Source organism: Rana temporaria, chromosome 2, assembly GCF_905171775.1.
Source record: "Rana temporaria chromosome 2, aRanTem1.1, whole genome shotgun sequence".
NCBI lineage: Eukaryota > Metazoa > Chordata > Amphibia > Anura > Ranidae > Rana > Rana temporaria.
In genome coordinates, this window is record NC_053490.1 from 432,441,988 (window position 1) to 432,461,280 (window position 19,293).

General features: G+C 47.0%; 1 protein-coding gene across 2 annotated transcripts in view; it reads left to right on the forward strand.

Annotated features, from left to right (window-relative positions):
* The window catches only part of BAZ1B (bromodomain adjacent to zinc finger domain 1B), a 75,788-nt gene that overhangs the window by 32,640 nt on the left and 23,855 nt on the right, over positions 1 to 19,293 (forward strand). Inside the window, exons 7-14 of one of the 2 annotated variants that reach the window (XM_040338330.1) lie at positions 610 to 2,106; positions 2,179 to 2,347; positions 3,102 to 3,240; positions 5,362 to 5,480; positions 6,037 to 6,148; positions 6,356 to 6,454; positions 8,911 to 9,088; positions 9,166 to 9,351. In XM_040338330.1, the coding sequence (XP_040194264.1) occupies positions 610 to 2,106; positions 2,179 to 2,347; positions 3,102 to 3,240; positions 5,362 to 5,480; positions 6,037 to 6,148; positions 6,356 to 6,454; positions 8,911 to 9,088; positions 9,166 to 9,351 (2,499 nt within the window). Of the gene's footprint in view, positions 1 to 609; positions 2,348 to 3,101; positions 3,241 to 5,361; positions 5,481 to 6,036; positions 6,149 to 6,355; positions 6,455 to 8,910; positions 9,089 to 9,165; positions 9,352 to 19,293 lie in introns of both variants that reach the window. The other variant, XM_040338328.1, reaches the window with a different exon arrangement.

Below are 19,293 nucleotides of genomic sequence, written 5' to 3' on the forward strand. Positions count from 1 at the left end.
TATATATATATAATGTGTGTGTGTGTGTGTATATATATATATATATATATGTATAAATGTATACATGTACATATATATAGTGTGTGTGTGTGTATATACATATTATGCTGGGGGACTTGTTATTTTAATTACATTAACCATGTGTCTTTCAGTGAACTGAGTGGTGATAATTTATCACTGCTCAATAAACTGACATCTCCGTATTTCTGTGAATTTCTGGTCCGTTCTCCACTGTTAGAAGCGTTGGAAGATCACTTCACTCCTCCAAGGGTGAAGCTATCTTCTCCGCTTCATAAACTGGCACACAGAGGAGAAAAATCTTCACCGTGAATGCCGGAGAAAGAAGCAGTGAATAGATTTCACAGCTTCATAAACGGACACCTTCATGACAGAATGACTCGCCATCAGTGAAATCAGGACTGGCAGGGCAGCTTCTGGTTTCAGCAGTGAGGTTAGGAACTGTTGCATACCATTTCTGGTCCTGTTGATTGTACACCATGTTTATGTATAAATCCCAATATAGTGCCTTACACATTGGGGCAATGTATTGTATAATTTAGTATCTCTTATGTGAGACCTGGTAAATATAACTATTATTTTTTTTATTAGTACATGACTTCAAATCCAACGCCACCAACAAAGAGGAAAAGTACAGGATCTACAGATCAGAAACCAAAAAAATCCAAGACTGATGGGGACAAATCTGTTCAAAAAGGCAAGAAATCACCCCTCAGCCCGAGTGTGTTTAGCCAGCTAAACCTCAAAAAAATTATGCAAGGTTCACCTTTGAAACTGAAAGACTTGGAAGGAAAATGCTCACCAGAGGATCTGCAAAAGTTAATGAAACTCATGAGTTCTAAACTTAATGCTAACAAGAAGGGTGCTTCAACAGGAAAAAAGAAAAGTGGAAAGTCTCAGGTAATCAATGGACAGAAAGTGTCTGGTAAAGTTCGCTCCCCTAAAAAGATACTGAAAAATTCAAAACTAAAGCAGATGACATTGCTGGATATGGCTAAGGCTTCCCCTAAAGCATCTCGACCTAGGAGTACCTCATCTACTCCCAAATCGGCTAGCAAGCCAAATAAAAGGCTTCCACCTGCTGCATTGCATTTGATTTCTTACTACCGTGAGAACAAGGACCGCGAAGACCGTAAGAGTCCTCTATCGGCTCTTATCTCTAAAGTGGCAAGGCTTCTTACTGATGATGAACGTAGTAGACTGCCTGATGAACTGAAAGACCTGGTACAAAAGCGTTATGAGCATTTGGAGGAGCGTAAGCGCTGGGCTATGATGACTCAAGCAGAGAAGGTGGAGCACATGAGGAAGAAGAGGGAGGTATTAAGAGAACGGCTTAAAGAAAAGGCTCGGGAACGAAAGCAGAAAGAGAAGCAGGAACGTTTAGAGAAGCAAAAGAGATTCGAGGACCAGGATGTGGCTGGCAAGAATTTGCCAACTTTCAAGTTGGTGGACACTCCAGAGGGGCTACCAAATGCTTTGTTTGGTGATGTAGCAATGGTTGTAGAGTTTCTCAGTTGTTACGCTGACCTGCTACTTCCAGATGGTCAGTACCCAGTAACTGCAGTTTCTCTTATGGAAGCCCTTGCTGCTGAAAAGGGTGGCTTTCTATACCTTAACAGAGTGCTTGTTGTGCTGCTACAAACCCTCTTACAGGATGAGATTGCAGAGGACTATGGTGAGCTTGGGATGAAGCTGTCAGAGATTCCACTCACAATGCATTCTGCTTCAGAGCTTGTTCGTTTGTGCCTCAGAAAATCTGATGCCCCTGGAGAAAGTGACAGTACGGAGAAGGGGGATGACGAAAGCGAGGGTTCTGCGGTTTTCCAGGATGACGAGGTGCAAGATGAATTTCTGGAGAAATTGGAAACGACAGAGTTTTTTGAATTGACTACTGAGGAAAAGCTTCACATCCTCACTGCTCTTTGTCACCGCATCCTTATGACTTACTCGGTACAGGACCATGTTGATGACAAGCAGCATGCATCAGGTGAGCTCTGGAAGGAGAGATTAGCCATGCTGAAAGAAGAAAATGATAAAAAGCGGGCAGCGAAACAAAAAAGGAAGGAACTGGAGGCCAAGGGTAAAGAGGAAGGAGTAGTTCCCAAGCAGCCCTCTAAGAAAGTTGAAAAAGGAAACAAAACCGATCCAGCACCAACAGAGGAAGGAGTAGTTCCCAAGCAGCCCTCTAAGAAAGTTGAAAAAGGAAACAAAACCGATCCAGCACCAACAGAGCAGGAACCTGAGGACATGATCAGTGCTGTGAAAAGTAGGAGGCTGCAGGCTATGCAAGCTAAAAGGGAAAAGGAGGAAAATGAAAAACTTACGAAAGGTAGGAATTTGGCTGCAGTATATAAAATTAAATTTTCTGAATTGTCTTAGGCCCCGTTCACACTGGGACGGGAGGCGCGGTGGCGGTATAGCACCGCTGAAAATAGCGGCGCTATACCGTCGGATTTGCCACAGGATTCGGCCGCTAGCGGTGCGGTATTAACCCCTGCTAGCGGCCGATAAAAAATTACCGCCCGCAATGCGCCTCTGCAGAGGCACATTGCGGGCGGTATTGCCGCGGTTTCCTATTGTTTTAAATGAGCGATATACACGCCGCTCCTCTCACCGCTCCAAAGATGCTGCTGGCAGATTTTGTTTTCTCTCCCGCCAGCGCATCGCCTCAGTGTGAAAGCCCTCGGGCTTTCACATTGAGTATGCAGTGCAGGAGTTTTTCAGGCGGTATAGCAGCGCTGTACCGCCTGAAAAACTCCTCAGTGTGGAAGGGGTCTTAATGTTTGTCATGAATATCAACACTTGAAGTTGAACATTATTCAGAAAATCAAGTCCTGCTAGATCACTTCTGGCTGGCCCCTTTTGCCAGGTATAGCTATGTAAAACATTAAACAGAAATGCCTTTAGTGTTTAAAATCCAGTAATACTGTCTCACCCTACTCTAATTTTAGGCACTGTCAAATCAGAGCCACTTGAGACTGATCTGCTAACAGCCTTAAGATTTACTGCTGCTCAGGTGCTCTCAACTTCAGCAATTGTATATTGTAGCACTAATCTTTTTTATTGCACGTTTTCAATTGCAGAAAGATTCCAAAAAGAGGCAGAGGAGGAGAGACTGCGCAAGCATAAAGCTTCTGCAGAGAAAGCTTTCCATGAAGGGATTGCAAAAGCAAAGCAAGTGCTGAGAAGATCGCCCATTGGCACAGACCGAAATCACAACAGGTACTTGGAAAGATTGTGTGGAAAGCTATTCAAAACAAGTTGTTTTTGTACAGTGCTGTATTTGCTGTCAGTGTGCCCACTACGAATATTCACCCTCTTTCTCTTGGTTAATGTTACTGGAACTATTGACATTTTGGTGATCCCCCTCACTTTGGTGACATTTTACTCCCACGTCTGTTCTCTAACAGGAAGTGATCAGAAATTTCTCCAATGGAACATGGACTGGCAAAATAAATCTTATCTATCAATAGTCCATTTTAAGCTTTGCCTAGCGATTCAATTTATTACTATGAGTCTGGAACAAGTGTGGATTCACCACCAGAATGAGCAACACATTAAGTCACTTTTAAAGCTGACCTACAGGCAACCACTAAAAACAAATGAAATGCATAATTGGGAGCTTCACCAAAAGGGTCGGCTTGGTTCTAAATTCCTGCCCTTATCTGGTATTTTCACGGTTTCAAGGGCACAGTGCTCTACTTGTACGTTAAGGGAGGTTGCACGTAAAATATTGAAGGCTTTTCTAAGGAATTGCTGAAGAACCTCTGGGTATATATCAAACCCATAAGGCCTCTGCCACTTTTGTCAGAAAAGTGTTCCAGCCTAATTTTAACCGCTGCTTCCAAAGTCCTCTTTGCTGGTTTTGGATAATGGCATCCAACATCCTCACGTGCTGTAGCCATGGTTCTCAGGGGTCTGGTGCGTCTTATGATTTCGGGTGCAAATTGGTTCCGAATTTTTGCCTGAATTCGTACCTGAATCTAAACCAAAGATGCACAGGATTTTTTTTTTTTTTTTCTGCCAACTGTGGCCGCCCCGGTACTGTGTGAACCGGCTTCATTGAGAGCTGCGGGATCATTCCCATTCCAGAGGGGAGAGAGGTTTCACCGTTCTGAAATGCAGTGGCAAAGTTTGTCTATCTCCAGTGAATAAATATGTTTCTCTGAATGCTGACGTTCCGACTGACGTAGTCTGTGGGAGGTCTGTCTCCAGCAGGTATATTTCCTGGCATCAGGGTTTACCTACATGTTCGGGTCTTTTCACCTCCCCAAAGATTTTTGTGGTTTTTGGTGAGGGCCACCACTTTCAGTATGTGGTTTGTCCTGTTCACAGCTGCCAGAATGTTCAACAAGGTCCCCTTGCCCTGCTGCATTGCTCATTGCAGGAGGACCACCCTGTAAGGGATCAGTCGGACAATGGCACAGCAGGTGCTGTACATAAATTTAGAGGGCACCAGAAATCGGGCTGCACAGGTGGAAATGGAACTCCTCCGCTCTTTGGGGGATTTTTGTTCCTGCGCTGTCCACATTCCAGTTGTGGAAAATTGGCAGGTAGATTTTCTTCCTTCTGATTTATTTGCCTCTCCACAGTTGCTACCAGGTCAGCTGTGCAGGATAGAGATGGGAACCAAACTGATTCTTGTGGCCCCAAATTTGCCAAGATCTTTTTTTTTTTTTTTTGGATGGAGCCACAAGGCTCTTCCCTCCTGAGCCTTTATTTCATTATTGCTTGCTCCAAACCGAGGATCACATGGTGTGAGTGGTTATACGAAGGGGTGTCTCGAGCTTTGATTGGCTTTGCCAATGTCCAATTACCTGACGGTGCAGCAATAAACCAGTCCATTTTTGGATAGAGGGGAGAGGGATTAGAACCGGTCAGTTTTTTATTTCTGTCTGTGCCCCAGTTAAGAGTTCTTCCTTCTTCCTTCTCTGTTTACCATTATCATTGAACCTGAAAGTAAAACCCAAAATTTGGGTTGTCCCCAGAAAAGGCAAAATCTTTCACTGGGGATTCCCGAGGAATTTCCTTAATTTGCAGTGTTTTCCTTTCACTTCCTGTATGGCTGTGACAGGAAGTAAAGGGAAATCTGCAGTAGGACACATATGGCGAAAAAATATACAACCCTTTGCGCTATCCAAAATAAGTTCTACGCCCTGTACTTCAAGAAAAGGATTTTACATGTAACAATCTTCCCCTCCCCCCTGTATGTGCCCACTCTTTCTTGCTCATGTGTTCTGTTTTATGCAATCCAATAAGCTGTCATGTTTTGTAAATCTAGGGTCCTAATATTTTGTGTATTACCGTTTGATTTTAACTTCGAAAAATGTTGCTTGTTACTAGGTATTGGCTGTTTTCTGATGGTGTTCCTGGACTGTTCATTGAGAAGGGCTGGGTACATGACTGTATAAATTACAGCTTCAGCCTTCCTAAGGAAGAGGATGAAGAAGAACCTGATGAGGGTAAGCAATTTCTCTTGTATATGGATGACACAGTATATATGCAATAATCTGATATCACTTGGCTTTTATCAGCAATTAACAAAGGTGATGTATATTCTGGTTTTGTTGCGATGCAAATGGTGGCAGTAGGATTCTGGTTCCTGCTGCTGTTTTTGAGCGGTTAACTGCTCTTTGTGCAGCCAGCGATTTACCCGCAGTGATTGCTGCTGGACACACTTTGTGAATCGCTGACTCTGAGAACAGCTACACATAGCGGTGGCTGCCGACAACCTGTCAAAGTGTACACAGCCACAGCTAGCCGCTCACCTATTAAACAGAAATGGGAGTTATGAGATACCTGTTGCTGCCATTCATACCATGGCAAAGAAGCTGTGTGGATATAGCCTAATATTGTCATGTTCTCTGTATGTTTTACAGCACTGCAGTATATAATTTGTTTTCATTTTATTAACTATTTTTATAGTTTAATCTGAGGTATGTATATCCACTGCAATTTTTATCTAACCTAGCGTGTGTGTTTTTTTTTTATTTTTATTTTTTGTGTGTGTATCTATAGGTAACATAGAGAGTGAAGATGCAGACAGCAGTGTTGGTGGCCCAGAGGATTCCATACAGAAAAAGGAGAAAGTGGTGGAGAGCACAGTGCCTAAACAAGGGCAGAATCTCTGGTGCGTGATATTCCTACCTTCTATGAACTTCGGTGTTTGGTTTCTATAATATACCATCTACTTACTATGGCTACTGGTTTACTTCTCCAAGAGTCTTTTGCTGCCCAAACTGCAAGGGTTTTAGATGCTCTTCTGTATCCAATGCACATGTGAACTCTGCCGTATATCTGATTTTAATAAGCTTTAAATATTCTTGATTTTATGTAGGTTCATATGTGATGCACAAAAGGAGTTGGATGAGCTTCTGGACTCGCTACATCCTCAGGGCTTTAGGGAGAACCAACTAAAGGAGAGACTACAGAAAAGGTTTGGTATCAAATGAAATACTTTGTGCTGACATTTTAATATAAAACTGAATAACCCATGAGTGCTAGGTGGATGGTCAAAGGTCCCTTTAAAGGAGAAGTTCATCAATGTAACATGCTACATGTTCAAACTCCTGCCTCTTCTCCTGCTCTCCCAGTGACCGTGGGATCTTCTCCCCGCACACAGTCAAATTTTAAAAATGGGCGCCCATGCAGGGCTCTGCCAACATGGCTGTCATCAATTTAGAGTACTGTGAGGGTGCTGCTAAATGCTCTAGTAGTCCATTGATTCCTCCTGCCATTTAGTAACTGCCCATATCGGCGGTACAGGCAGACGGTATGCCGAGTCTGCAGGATGCAGGCATTGCACGTGCATGTAAAAAAAAAGTACCCCCCCCTTCAAAAATGTGTATTTATGTGCCTATGATTAAAATCCTGTAATGCTGTCTCACCCTGCTCTGCACACTTGGTTGCTCTTTTTTGGCACTGTGCCAAAATTGTAATGGCTGATGTGCTGACAGCCTAAAGATTTACTGCTGTTCTGGGCTGTGGGCTTCAGCAAATTGGCAGCCTCCAGTAAGAAGGAAGAAACAATACTAAAGGCAGTTTACAGTATACACTAATTTTAGTAATGTATGTTCTTCGCTGAAGAACTATATCTTTATAGAGTTGTTAGAATTAATGTCCTGCTTTAATCTGTGCTTGTACAATGGTAAACCATTCCATTTACTTCAGCATAAAAGTGTATGTTCTCATTCAGCATGTGGATGAAGTCTCTGGGTAAAAAAAAAAAATGCCAAGCATTGGAGCCACTGCCCAATTACCCCACGCTCCTAATGTTGGGCCCACTTACAAAAAAAATTAACTACAGATAAGAAACCTACCCGAGCAGCACCCAATCAATGGCTTAATGGTTCAGCTAACAAGCGTATGTGTGCTGCTTTCACTCACAAATTTGGCTGGTTCTCCCCGATTTCAGCTCTGAACAGGGACTGAAGCCAGGGAAAACCAGACAGATCTGGCTTGTGTGTTTACAAACACACATGTGCTGTGATTGGACACTGCAATTTTAGCTGCGAGCCTGCTGACTAACTGCTGTGCCTGTAAACCCAAAGTTCAGTGCGACATACGGGTACGTCTCTGAGCCTGGGGGAGCCGCCAAACAGCAGTAAATGTACTGTTGACGGACAGCGAGCAGTTAAAAGGCCCACACACACATTTTTACATTGTTGCATTAAAGCTGCCTACTTTTTTTTTTTGCCATGTCAGACATGCACCATATTTTCGGACGCAGTACAACATAGTATGCTGTGTGTTACTGAGGTGTTGTGTATTCTGCGGGGCAGGAATGTTGGGTTGTAAATGAGTTTTACTACATTTTGGGACTTTTTTCTTTTATATTCAAGACTCAACATGCCTCTTGGCAAATACCTTGGGTGTCTCTCTTCCCAAAAGGGCCAATTGGATTTGTTCTATACTATCCTGGCATTTTAGGGCCTCTGAAAATGTGATGGGTATTTGGGAAATCCAATGTGTAGTTAACGCCCCTTGAAAGTCTGAAGCTGCTCATTCGATTTTGGGCCCCCTGTACATGGCTAGGCTTCCAAGAAATCTGTGGTATCCCCTTACTCAAAAGAAGTGGCAGAACGTGTGTAAAAACAAAAAAAACTTTCCATGGACTCAACATGCATCTGAACAAATTGCTTGGGGTGCTCACTTAAAAAAAAAAAGGGTTAATGTGGGTGGTGGTTATACTGTCCTGTCATGTTGGCGTCTCAAGAAATGTGATGGGCAGAAAGCTGGGGCTGCATAAGTTCCTAAATGTATGCAGAAATAGTTTTTATTGGAATTGTTTAATAAGGAAAAAAAAGCAAAACTTTTGGACTTTGCTTTTTTATTATATGAATAAAAAAAAGACACAACTGGATCAAACACCACCAAGAGCTTTGTGTGAAGAAAATTTATATAAATGCATCACTAGACCAAACTTGGTATGTTTTTTTTTTTTTTTTTTTTTTTTTTATAGCTAAATGGCTTCCTTTACCTTACTGCAGTCCTGGTTTCATGTCCTCATTGTTCGTTTTTGCTTTGATGTTGCTGTAATTCTTCTCTGTGCTGGACACTTCCTGGTTGTCTGTTTCCTGATCACCACAGTACTGGGAGATTCTAGTTTCGTTTTCCTAACCATCACTCTCTATGGCTCTGTCTAGCACAGAGGCATTAAATTGCATGCAAAAACTAAGCTAGCTGCAAAAACAAAAGTGAACCTGTAGGTACATGATTGATTTTTATCTATTTTTAAATCGTTTTTAAAAGGAATCGGTTAACTATTATGTCTCTATACCCTGTAAACAGTAATTTCAGCAAAAAAAAAAAATTTCCTTTAGTGACCCTTTAAGTATGACTCAATGTATTTACTCTGTGTACTGATTTAGTTAAACTGGCTTTTACATGCAGATATCAAGACATCTTGCATTCCATCCACCTCGCTCGCAAGCAGAACCTGGGTCTAAAGACATGTGATGGACACCAGGAGTTGCTGAATTTCTTGAGGAGCGATATTGTTGAGGTTGCCATGCGACTGCAGAAGGGAGGCTTGGGTTATCTGGATGATGCAACAGAATTTGAAGCCAGGGTAAGACGAGGATGGCATTGTCTTTAAATGGACACATCACCATTGTTGCAAATTTTTAACTTTTAGCATTTTGACAGGTTCGTTCCTTGGAGAATCTAAAAGATTTTGGCGAGTGTATTGTATTTCTCCAAGCTGCTGTCATTAAGAAGTTCCTACAAGGTTTTATGGCTCCAAAGCAGAAAAAGCGTAAACCTCAATCAGAGGAGGCAGCGGCCAAAGCTGAAGAGCAGGATGAGGAGAAGAAGATGGCAGAGGAAGCCAAGGTATGCTGGCATTTGATTTAGGAGGTACCTTTTTAAAGCAGTCTTGATTTGAAAGGTTCATTCTCTGGTGTGGTCTTCTTATTCATGCTTCATCACTTTGTGAGTCACTGACCTGGGAGAAGCATGTGCGTATGCTATGCCCTGACACCTGGAACACACATGCTTCTATGTCAGTGACTTTCCATCTAGTAAAGTAAGGGCATGCCCTGGAGAATTTGCCTGCATTAGAAGCGCACTTTGTTCTGTTTCTTCATCATGTGATCACTGTTGAAGTGGCGAATCTGGTTATAAATTGCCTGCTCTTCCCTTTCAGTAGGTACTTCATGACATGGACCATTCTACAATGTAGCCAGCACCATAGAACAGCATTTCACATAGAAAGGGCAAGAAATTCCATCCCCCTCCTCTTTATTTTTTTATTTTATTTTTGCACTTCTCAATATTCAGTGAGTAGAAAAGAATTGCTCCCCTTTTTAACCACTTCTCTACTTTGGGTGTTTTTCAGATTTGGCGTTTACAAGACTAAAACATTTTTTTTTGCTAGAAAATTACTTAAAACCCACAAACATTATATATTTTTTTTTTCTAATACCCTAGAGAATAAAATGGCGATCATTGCAATACTTTTTGTCACACCATATTTGCGCAGCGGTCCTACAAGCGCACTTTTTTTGGAAAAAAATCACTTTTTTGAATTAAAAAATAAGACAGCAATAAATTTGGCCCAATTTTTTTATATATTGTGAAAGATAATGTTACGCCGAGTAAAATGGTACCCAACATGTCACGCTTACAAATTGCGCCCGCTCGTGGCATGGCGTCAAACTTTTACCCTTAAAAATCTCGATAGGCGACGTTTAAAAAATTCTATAGGTTGCATTTTTTGAGTTAGAGTAGGCCTAGGGCTATAATTATTGCTCTCGCTCTAACGATCGCGGCGATACCTCACTTGTGTCGTTTGAACACAGTTTTCATATGCGGGCGCTACTCACTTATGCGTTCGCTTCTGCGCACGAGCTCGTCGGGACGGGGCGCTTTAAAAATTTTTTTTTTTTTTTTTTCTTATTTATTTTTATTTTATTTTTTACAGGGGAAAAAAAAAAAAAAAAATGATCACTTTTATTCCTATTACAAGGAATGTAAACATCCCTTGTAATAGAAAAAAGCATGACAGGTCCTCTTAAATATGAGATCTGGGGTCAAAAAGACCTCAGATCTTATATTTAGACTAAAATGACAAAAAAAAAAATGTTTCTTTAAGAGGCTGGGCGGGACTGACGTTTTGACGTCACTTCCGCCCAGCAGAGCTATGGGGACGGGCGAAGGAGATTTTTCCTTCAGTCTCGTCCCCGCTCAGCTCCCGAACGGTCGCGATCTCCTCCGCCGCTACCGACGGCTCCGGTAAGCGGCGGAGAGCGGCGGGAGGGGGGGGCCCCTCTCCCGCCACCGATAACGGCGATCTCGCGGCGCATCCGCCGCGGAGACCGCCGTTATCGTTACCAGAACCGCTGACAGTAAAGATAGATACCTCGGTTGTGGCAGCAGCTGCTGCCGTTACCGAGATATGTATCTTTAAAGTTAGGCCGTATATAGTCGTACAGCGGTCTGGAAGTGGTTAACATGACATTTTGTTGCATCGCAGCCTGAAATGAAGACCCAGGTTTTTGTATTTACTCAATGCAACTTGTAACATCCAAGTGAAATCTACAACACCATGTTAAATTTGTTTACGAAATTCAGAAACCAAATCACCTGAGTTAAAGAAAAAAAAAAAAAATGTGCACATCTTGCAATATTTGCCAACTCTTCTTTACAGAACTGCTTAAGTTCAGTAAAGTCATTCCAAGTCATTCCACAGCTTTGCAATGGGGTTAAAGTCTGGGCTCTGACCAGGCCATGCAAATAGTCCATTTTTTTTCTTCCAGCCACTGTGTGTTCATTTTTGCTGTGTGCGTTGGGTCATTGTCGTCCTGGAAGGTACACCTTCTTCCCATTGACCACTTTCTGGCAGAGGGCAGCAGATTTTCCTCAATTTGATATTTTGCCCTATCCATTGTTCTTCCATCATGACAAGTGCTCTAGTACCTGCTGCAGAGAAACGGCCTCATAACAGGATATTGCCACCTCCATGCTTTACTGGAGGAATGGTGTTATTTGGATGATGAGCCGTATTGCATTTCTGCCAGATATACCAAGGCCAAATATTATTTTTCTCTTTCGTTCATAGACGGACACAGCCTTCATTGACCTTAGGGTTATGCTTCTTCCTACCAGGAGATTTAGGCAGAATTCTACAGCACTTAAGGTGTTAAAAACTTTCCTTCCTGCTGCTCCTCCCAGGGGGCGTGGCTCCCCCAGGCATAACCCACACCCTGCTTTAGCAGCCTCAGTTTGTTTTCTGCCTAACGACAGGAGGTCAAGGCTATCTCTGGAGTTCCTGGACTCTGGAGTTTTTTTCTGGCGATTTTTCTCGCTTTTTTTATTATTTTGTTCCTGCATTTTTGAATCCTGCGATTCTTCTATCAACAGCCGACTGGGTGACAGGCTGGGTCCTCGACTCTTGTAGTCCCCCCATGTTCGGCCTTCGAGCGTGTGCCGGCCCTCAGCTCAGCTTTGGGACGTCCACGACAGGCCCCATTGCTCCAGGGGCGGCCGGGGAACTTTGGTTCTAGGGCACACATATGACCGGTCTCTATGGCTTTGTCACAGTGTGTCTGGCCGACAGCCATGCCGTTTACGGACGTTGGTTCTGTCTGGGATACCTCCAGCCGGGTAGTCGCAGGACAGGTAAGTAGTGGCCCCTTACTCAGGTAAGTGGTCTGGCTGGTGGTTTCCCTGGGGAGGTCGACTGAGGGTCCGCCCTGCTTTCCTCTCTCCCCTTCCTCTCCCTCCTTCCCCTGACTGGGTAGTGGCTGTGAAGGGGGGCCTCCTGGGTTTTCTTTGTTACCACCGGGGCCCGTGTGTTGTTAGGGGGACTGTGTTGTTACTCTGGGGGGTGCTGCTGTGTGCTGCTGTGTTCTATGTGGTAATTTTTACCTCAGACAGCGGCCGTCTTGGAAATCTCCTTGGTAACGCTGTGATTCTTTTCTGAGGTAACAGACAAAGCAGTCAGGGCTGCTGTGTTCTATGAGGTAATTTTTACCTCAGACAGCGGCCGTCTTGGAAATCTCCTTGGTAACGCTGTGATTCTTTTCTGAGGTAACAGACAAAGCAGTCAGGGCTGCTGTGTTCTATGAGGTAATTTTTACCTCAGACAGCGGCCGTCTTGGAAATCTCCTTGGTAACGATGTGATTCTTCCCTGAGATGACTCGGCACAGCCTCTGGTCAGTTTTAGTGCTGTTACAGTTTTAGTGCTGTGAATCTTCCATGAGGTGAATACACATCACAGTCAGCACATCAGAGCACACCTGAGGTTTTTCAGCTCCCTCTGCAGCTGGGTGGGGTGGTGAATACCGGGGGCCCCCATGCTCTGCAATAGCAGCAAGGAGGTGACCAGTGGTTTTTTTTTGTCCTGCCTTGCAGGGTGGGTGACTCAGCGCTGACACTATGGAACTCAAGCTATGCCTGAGTTAACCCTTACCGCCCCTCCCCCTGCCACATCTGTTATGTTGGCTGTCCTGGGTTTCTTGCCAGGTTTGAAGCAGCTAGTGCCCGGATGGGGGGTAAAAAAGCGCCCCCTCCCTGAAGCCTGCTTCTGGGGATGACACAGAATCGCTGTTTTTTTCTGGTTCTGTTATGTCAGAGGCTGCGGGTTTTAACCCTTATGGATAGTGAGGATGACTCTGCTGCAGTCAGTTGCTGGCAAGAATTTGTTGGAGCTCTTGTTTCTGCGGTGCGTGAGGCTCTAAAAATTGAGGATGTGGCGGAGACACCTCCATGTCAGTACCAGCACACTACCACGCATCGCTGAAGTGTTTCCTTGTGTTCCTTATTTGGACTATATGTTATACAAGGAATGGGATGCACCGCAAAAAGTTTGTCAAAAAACTTTGCAACCCGTTACCCCCTTGAGGGGGGCTTTAAAAAAAAAAAAAAAAAAAAGTAGGTCTCTCCTCCGCCAGTGGACCCCCTGTGTCCAGACTGCGCAAGGCCACCACATTGCCTGTGGAAGGGGCTCCTGCATTTCAGGATCCCGCTGATAGGAGAGTGGAGGCCGTGGCCCGCTCCCTATTCACGGTGGTGGGTTCGGCGGTGAGGCCGGCTCTGGCCGGGGCCCTGGCAGGCCCCGACTAAAAGGGCGAAGCTCCTGCTGCAGGAGCTGGAAGAAGGACCTCTAAGGTGGCCTTGGTGATCACCGTTAAGGGTGAACGGTCCTGTTGGGTCTTCCCTGACTGGCATCATTGAGGATGCCACAGGTGGTAAGCGCATGCTGTTCCCACGGTTTGGGAAGGGCTAGGGACCTCGCCCTGTGCAAGGACCCTCCTTGCCTACCTCCGAGCGTTTTTTTCGCTCGCCCTGTGCGGTGGGGGTAGGTCTACATGGTGCTTGAATCCCCGCTGCGGGGTAGCAGCGCACCGGATACCGCATGCCTAACAAGTCTGCGGACATACCTGCTTCCGCCTGAAGGTCTGCTCCCGCCCGTGTCTCGGGTGGGAGACTGGCTTCGCATTGCGAAGTGTTTTCCTTGGGGTACAAGATTGAGTTTCTCTCTTGTCTGCCAAACAGGTTTTTTCCCTCCGGCTTCTGGCCTCCTCCGGTTCGCCGGTTGACTCCGTCAGGGGCTGTCCAGGATCTTCTGGTCAGGGGAGTGATTGTGCCAGTTCCCTCGTTGGAACGGTCTCTGGGTTTTACTCCATTCTGTTTGTGTCCCCATGGAGGATGGGGCCCGGTCGATCCTGGGCCTCAAGTCCCTCGTTTTGTTTTGTCAGGTTTTTCTGGCATCCTTGGATGTCATGAACGTGTACCTGCATATCTTCAAACCACCAGAGATTCTGTGCTTTGCGGTCGGGGGGGACCATTTTCAATGGTGTCCTTCCCATTCGGCGGGTTTTCGCCAAGGTGCTCGTACCGATACTGGCCCGGCTGTGACAGCGGGGGTTTGTTATCATGGGATGTCTGGACGACATTCTCCTACGAGCTTCTTCGAGCTCTGCATTGGTGGAGCCGTGTCTATCACGTGTCAGGCTCTCCGAGTGTTCGGCTGGTTTCTGGATTGTCCTGAAATCAGGGTTGATTCCGTCTCAGGGATACCTGAGACTGGTCCTGGATTCCTCCGGGGCGGGAGTGTTTTTCTCCTAGCGGAAAAACTTCAGACTCTGCTATCTGCTGTGCAGCAGTTGCCGACCCAGAAGCGGTCATCTCTGCGATTCTGCAGGAAGGTTCTGGGTCAGTTGGTAGCCTCTTTCGAGGCGGTTCCGTATGCCCAATTCCACGCCAGGGTACTACGGAGGGAACTGCTGTCACGATGGGACTAGCTTCCGTCATCTCTGGATTACCAGATTCAGTTGAGTCATCTGATCATGTCTCCCCTGGTATGGTGGCTGGCGTTTCCGGTGCTTCGGGCCGGAAAGTCATTTTTCTGCAGGCCACTGGACAGTGGTCACGACGGATGCCAGCCTCTCCGGTTGGGGAGGGGCGCTTGGGGCACCCAGTCAGCCCAGGGGCACTGGACTCAGGTGGAGTCCTGCCTACTGATCAACGTTCTGGAGCTCCGAGCAATCAAGCTTTGCCTTACCAGGTGGTCCCTGGATCTACAGGGCCGACCGGTCAGGATCCTGTCCGATAACACCACGTCCGTGGCGTAGGTTGATCATCAGGGAGGCACACGGAGTTCTGTTGCAGCGACGGGGGTCGCGCGCATCCTTTCGGTGGGCCGAAGGGTCCGTTCCGGCTCTATCGGCCGGGTAAATTCCGGGAATACGGAATTGGCTAGCCGACTACCTAAGTCGCACTGCACTGGGCCAAGGAGAGTGGTCTCTCCACCCGCAGGTGTTTCGGGGTCTGTGCCGAAAGTGGGGCACTCCGGACGTGGACCTTCTAGCGTCCCGTCTCTATATCGGTAGGTGCCACGGTTCGTGGCCAGGTTTAAGGACCCGTGGGCGGACGCGTCAGGCGCGTTGGTGGCTCCTTGGGGTCGCTGTCGCCTACTTTACACCTTCCCTCCTCGGAAGCTTCTTCCTCGCCTGCTGCGCAGAGTAGAAGCTGTAGGGATTCTATCGGTCCTGATTGCCCCAGATTGGCCGCGTCGCTTCTGGTACGCGGACCAGGTGCGTCTGCTGGCAGACGCCCCCTAGCGTCTTCCCCTGGGAATTGATTTTCTGTTACAGGGTCCAATCTTCCACCCTGTTTCACAGCCACCGGCCTTAGCAGCGTGGCTGTTGAGAGCCAGGGGCTTAAGGACCGAGGCCTATTGGGCTCGGTGGTCTCTACCGTGCTGCCTGCACGGAGGTCTACCTTACGTAGGTTTTTTCCTCATACATGGAAGGCCTACTTCTCTGTGTGTGGGGAGATGAACTGGCACTCTCGTACATGCGTTGTGTACAGGATTCTGCTGTCTTTGCAGCAGGGAGTGGTTCAGGCTCTCGCCTTACGTACGGTTAGGAGCCAGATTTCTGCTCTGGCTGTTTTTTACTTGCAGCGACCCTTGGCATAGCACTCCTGGGTGCGTGCGTTGGGTCAGGGGGTCTGGCAGGTGGCCCCTCCGGTGCGCCCTCCATTACCCCCATGGGACTTAAATTTAGTCTTTTCAGTGCTTCGGGATGCTCCCTTTGAGGACATTCGGGAGGTTTTTTGTTTTATTGTCACAAAAGGTGATTTTATTTCTGGTAGCAATTACCTCGATCAGACGGGTGTCTGTCTGTTCTGGTGGCCTTGTCTTGCAAGGCTCCCTGCTTGGTCATCCGTAAGGATGAGGTGGTGCTGCGGCCGCAGCCGTTTTTCTCCCTAAGGTCGTTTCGGCTTTTCACTTGGATGTGGACATTGTTCTTCCATCCTTGTGTCCTCAGCCGAAGAACCCGAAGGAGGCCACTTTACATTCTTTGGATGTGGTTCGGGCCCTTCGAGTTTACTTGTCGGCGACAGCTCCGTTCCGGATGTCGGACTCGCTGTTCGTGTCTGTGTCCGGTCCCAGTAAGGGCCTGGCAGTTTCGTCGGCCACCATTTCCAGGTGGATCCGACGGATTGTGCTTCAGGCCTACGCCCTGAAGGGGAGGGCGCCTCCCTTTCGGGTCACGGCGCATTCGACCAGGGCGATCGGGGCCTCTTGGGCTTCCGACACCAAGCCTCTGTGTTACTGGTGTGTAAGGCTGCGACCTGGTCGTCGGTCCACGCTTTTTCAAAGTTTTATATGGTGGATGTGAGTGCATCTTCGGATGCCTCCATTGGCCGCAGGGTGTTACAGGCGGCAGTTTAAGGTTGGAGTTCCTCCGTTGAGTAACTCCGGTTTTTGTTTGGGGTGTAACCTGTTTTTGCTGTGTTATTTTTCCCACCCCTCGAATTTTTTTGACACTGCTTGGGGACGTCCCTAAGGTCAATGAAGGCTGTGTCCGTCTATGAACGAAAGAGAAAGGATTTTTGTACTCACCGTAAAATCCATTTCTCTGAGTTCATAGACGGACACAGCACCCACCCCTCCTTTGTTTGTACTGCTTGTTACGAACTGAGGCTGCTAAAGCAGGGTGTGGGTTATGCCTGGGGGAGCCACGCCCCCTGGGAGGAGCAGCATGAAGGAAAGTTTTTAACATCTTAAGTGCTGTAGAATTCTGCCTAAATCTCCTGGTAGGAAGAAGCATAACCCTAAGGTCAATGAAGGCTGTGTCCGTCTATGAACTCAGAGAAATGGATTTTACGGTGAGTACAAAAATCCTTTTTTCTCTTTCGTTCATAGACGGACACAGCCTTCATTGACCTTAGGGTTATGCTTCTTCCTACCAGGAGATTTAGGCAGAATTCTACAGCACTTAAGGTGTTAAAAACTTTCCTTCATGCCGCTCCTCCCAGGGGGCGTGGCTCCCCCAGGCATAACCCCCACTCTGCTCTAGCAGCTTCAGTTTGTTTCTGCCTAACCGTCAGGAGAGTCAGGCTCTCTCTGGAGTCCTGGACTCTGGAGTTTTTCTTGCAATTTTCTTGCGATTTTTCTCGCTTTTTATTATTTTGTTCCTGCATTTTTGAATCCTGCGATTCTTCTATCAACAGCCGACTGGGTGACAGGCTGGGTCCTCGACCCTTGTAGTCCCCCCAGGTTCGGCCTTCGAGCGTGTGCCGGCCCTCAGCTCAGCTTTGGGACGTCCACGACAGGCCCCATTGCTCCAGGGGCGGCCGGGGAACTTCGGTTCTAGGGCACACATATGACCGGTCTCTATGGCCTTGTCACAGTGTGTCTGGCCGACAGCCATGCCGTTTAGCGGACGTTGGTTCTGTCTGGGATACCTCCAGCCGGTAGTCGCAGGACAGGTAAGTAGTGACCCTTGCTCAGGTAAGTGGTCTGGCTGGAATTTTCCCTGGGGAGGTCGACTGAGGGTTCGCCCTGCTTTCCTCTCTCCCTTATTCCTCTCCTTCCTTCCTTTTTGGGTAGCGGCTGTGAGGGGGATTTTTCTGGGGTCTCTTTATTATCACCGGGGCCTGTGTGTTAGCTGGGGCTGTGTGTGTTCACTGCAGGGGGCTGTAGTGTTCTCTGCGGGACTTGTGTGCTGTTTTACTATGCTGCTGTGGCTGCTGGCTGTCTGTTAAAAAAAGAAAATTTGAAAAGTGCGCCACGGCCGCCATTTTGCCGTAGTCGCGCCTTGTATATCTCGGCGGCCATTTTCTTGTGGTCCTTGGCAGTTTTTTTGCATTACGGCGGCCATCTTTAATTTTCGTTTGGCCTCGTGTGGCCGTTTTAGCGCTCAGAGAGACCGTGAATCTCTCCGTGGGGACTGTCAGCAGCGCAGCCGGCTTCTCAGCACATCATCAGGCTCCTCTCAGCGCGATGCACCAGGCGGGGTGGTGAGTTCCCTGGGGGCCCTCATGCTCAGAATAGAGCTAGAACAGCCGGGAGGTGACCGTGGGTGGTTCTCTGCTTAGCAGTTTGGGTAACTCGGTGGTGGGATGCCCTGGAGCCTGTGCTAGGTACTATCCTCCCCACTAAGGCCTGAGTTAACCCTTGATGCCCCTCCCCCTGCCACTTCTGTTGAGGGAGTGTTATTTCTGAAGCAGCTAGTGCCTGGTTGGGGGGTAAAAAAGCGCCCCCTCCCTGAGCCTGCTTCGGGGGATGCCGCTGACATTATACTATGCCCGGCTATTGCGTCTGGTTCTGTGGTGTCAGTGGATGCGGGATATAAAAAACCCACGCGACCAAGGAATTTGTTGGAGCTCTTATTTTCTGCGGTTAGAGCTTATAGCTCAGTAACTAGACGGTTTGTGGTTTTGGCGGAGGTACCAGATGTACCGGTCCCTTTTGGGTTCCGCAAAAACGCAGCGCACTGCAACTGTGTTCCTTATTTGGACTTTTTATGTTACACCGCAGTGTGTGTATATATATATATATATATATATATATATATATATATATATATATATATATATATATATATATATATATATATATATATATATATATATATATATATATATATATATATTTTTTGCAGTCCCTGAATGCTTTGCGACCCCTTTGTAAGTAGGTGGGTCTCTCCTCCTGTGGACCCCCCGGTGTCCGGATGGAGCAAAGCCGCCACGTTGCCCGTGGAAGGGGCTCCTGCCTGTGGGTACCCCGCTGAGACCGGTCTTGACGCGGTCTCTGGTGTCACAGACTCTGACTAGAGGGCTGTAGCTCCTGCTGCAGGAGCTGGGGGCACAAGATGCTGCTGAGCCCTGTAAGGACCTAGCTGAACGTTTGGTTCGGGGTCTGTAGTTCGTCTGTGAGTCGGTCCTGGATGCGCTTCCCTTGCTTTCCAGGGCCTCCGCCTGTGTGGGGGTGTTTGCGCCGCCTCGTGTGGCTTACATGCTGGTCTTCGGACCGATCC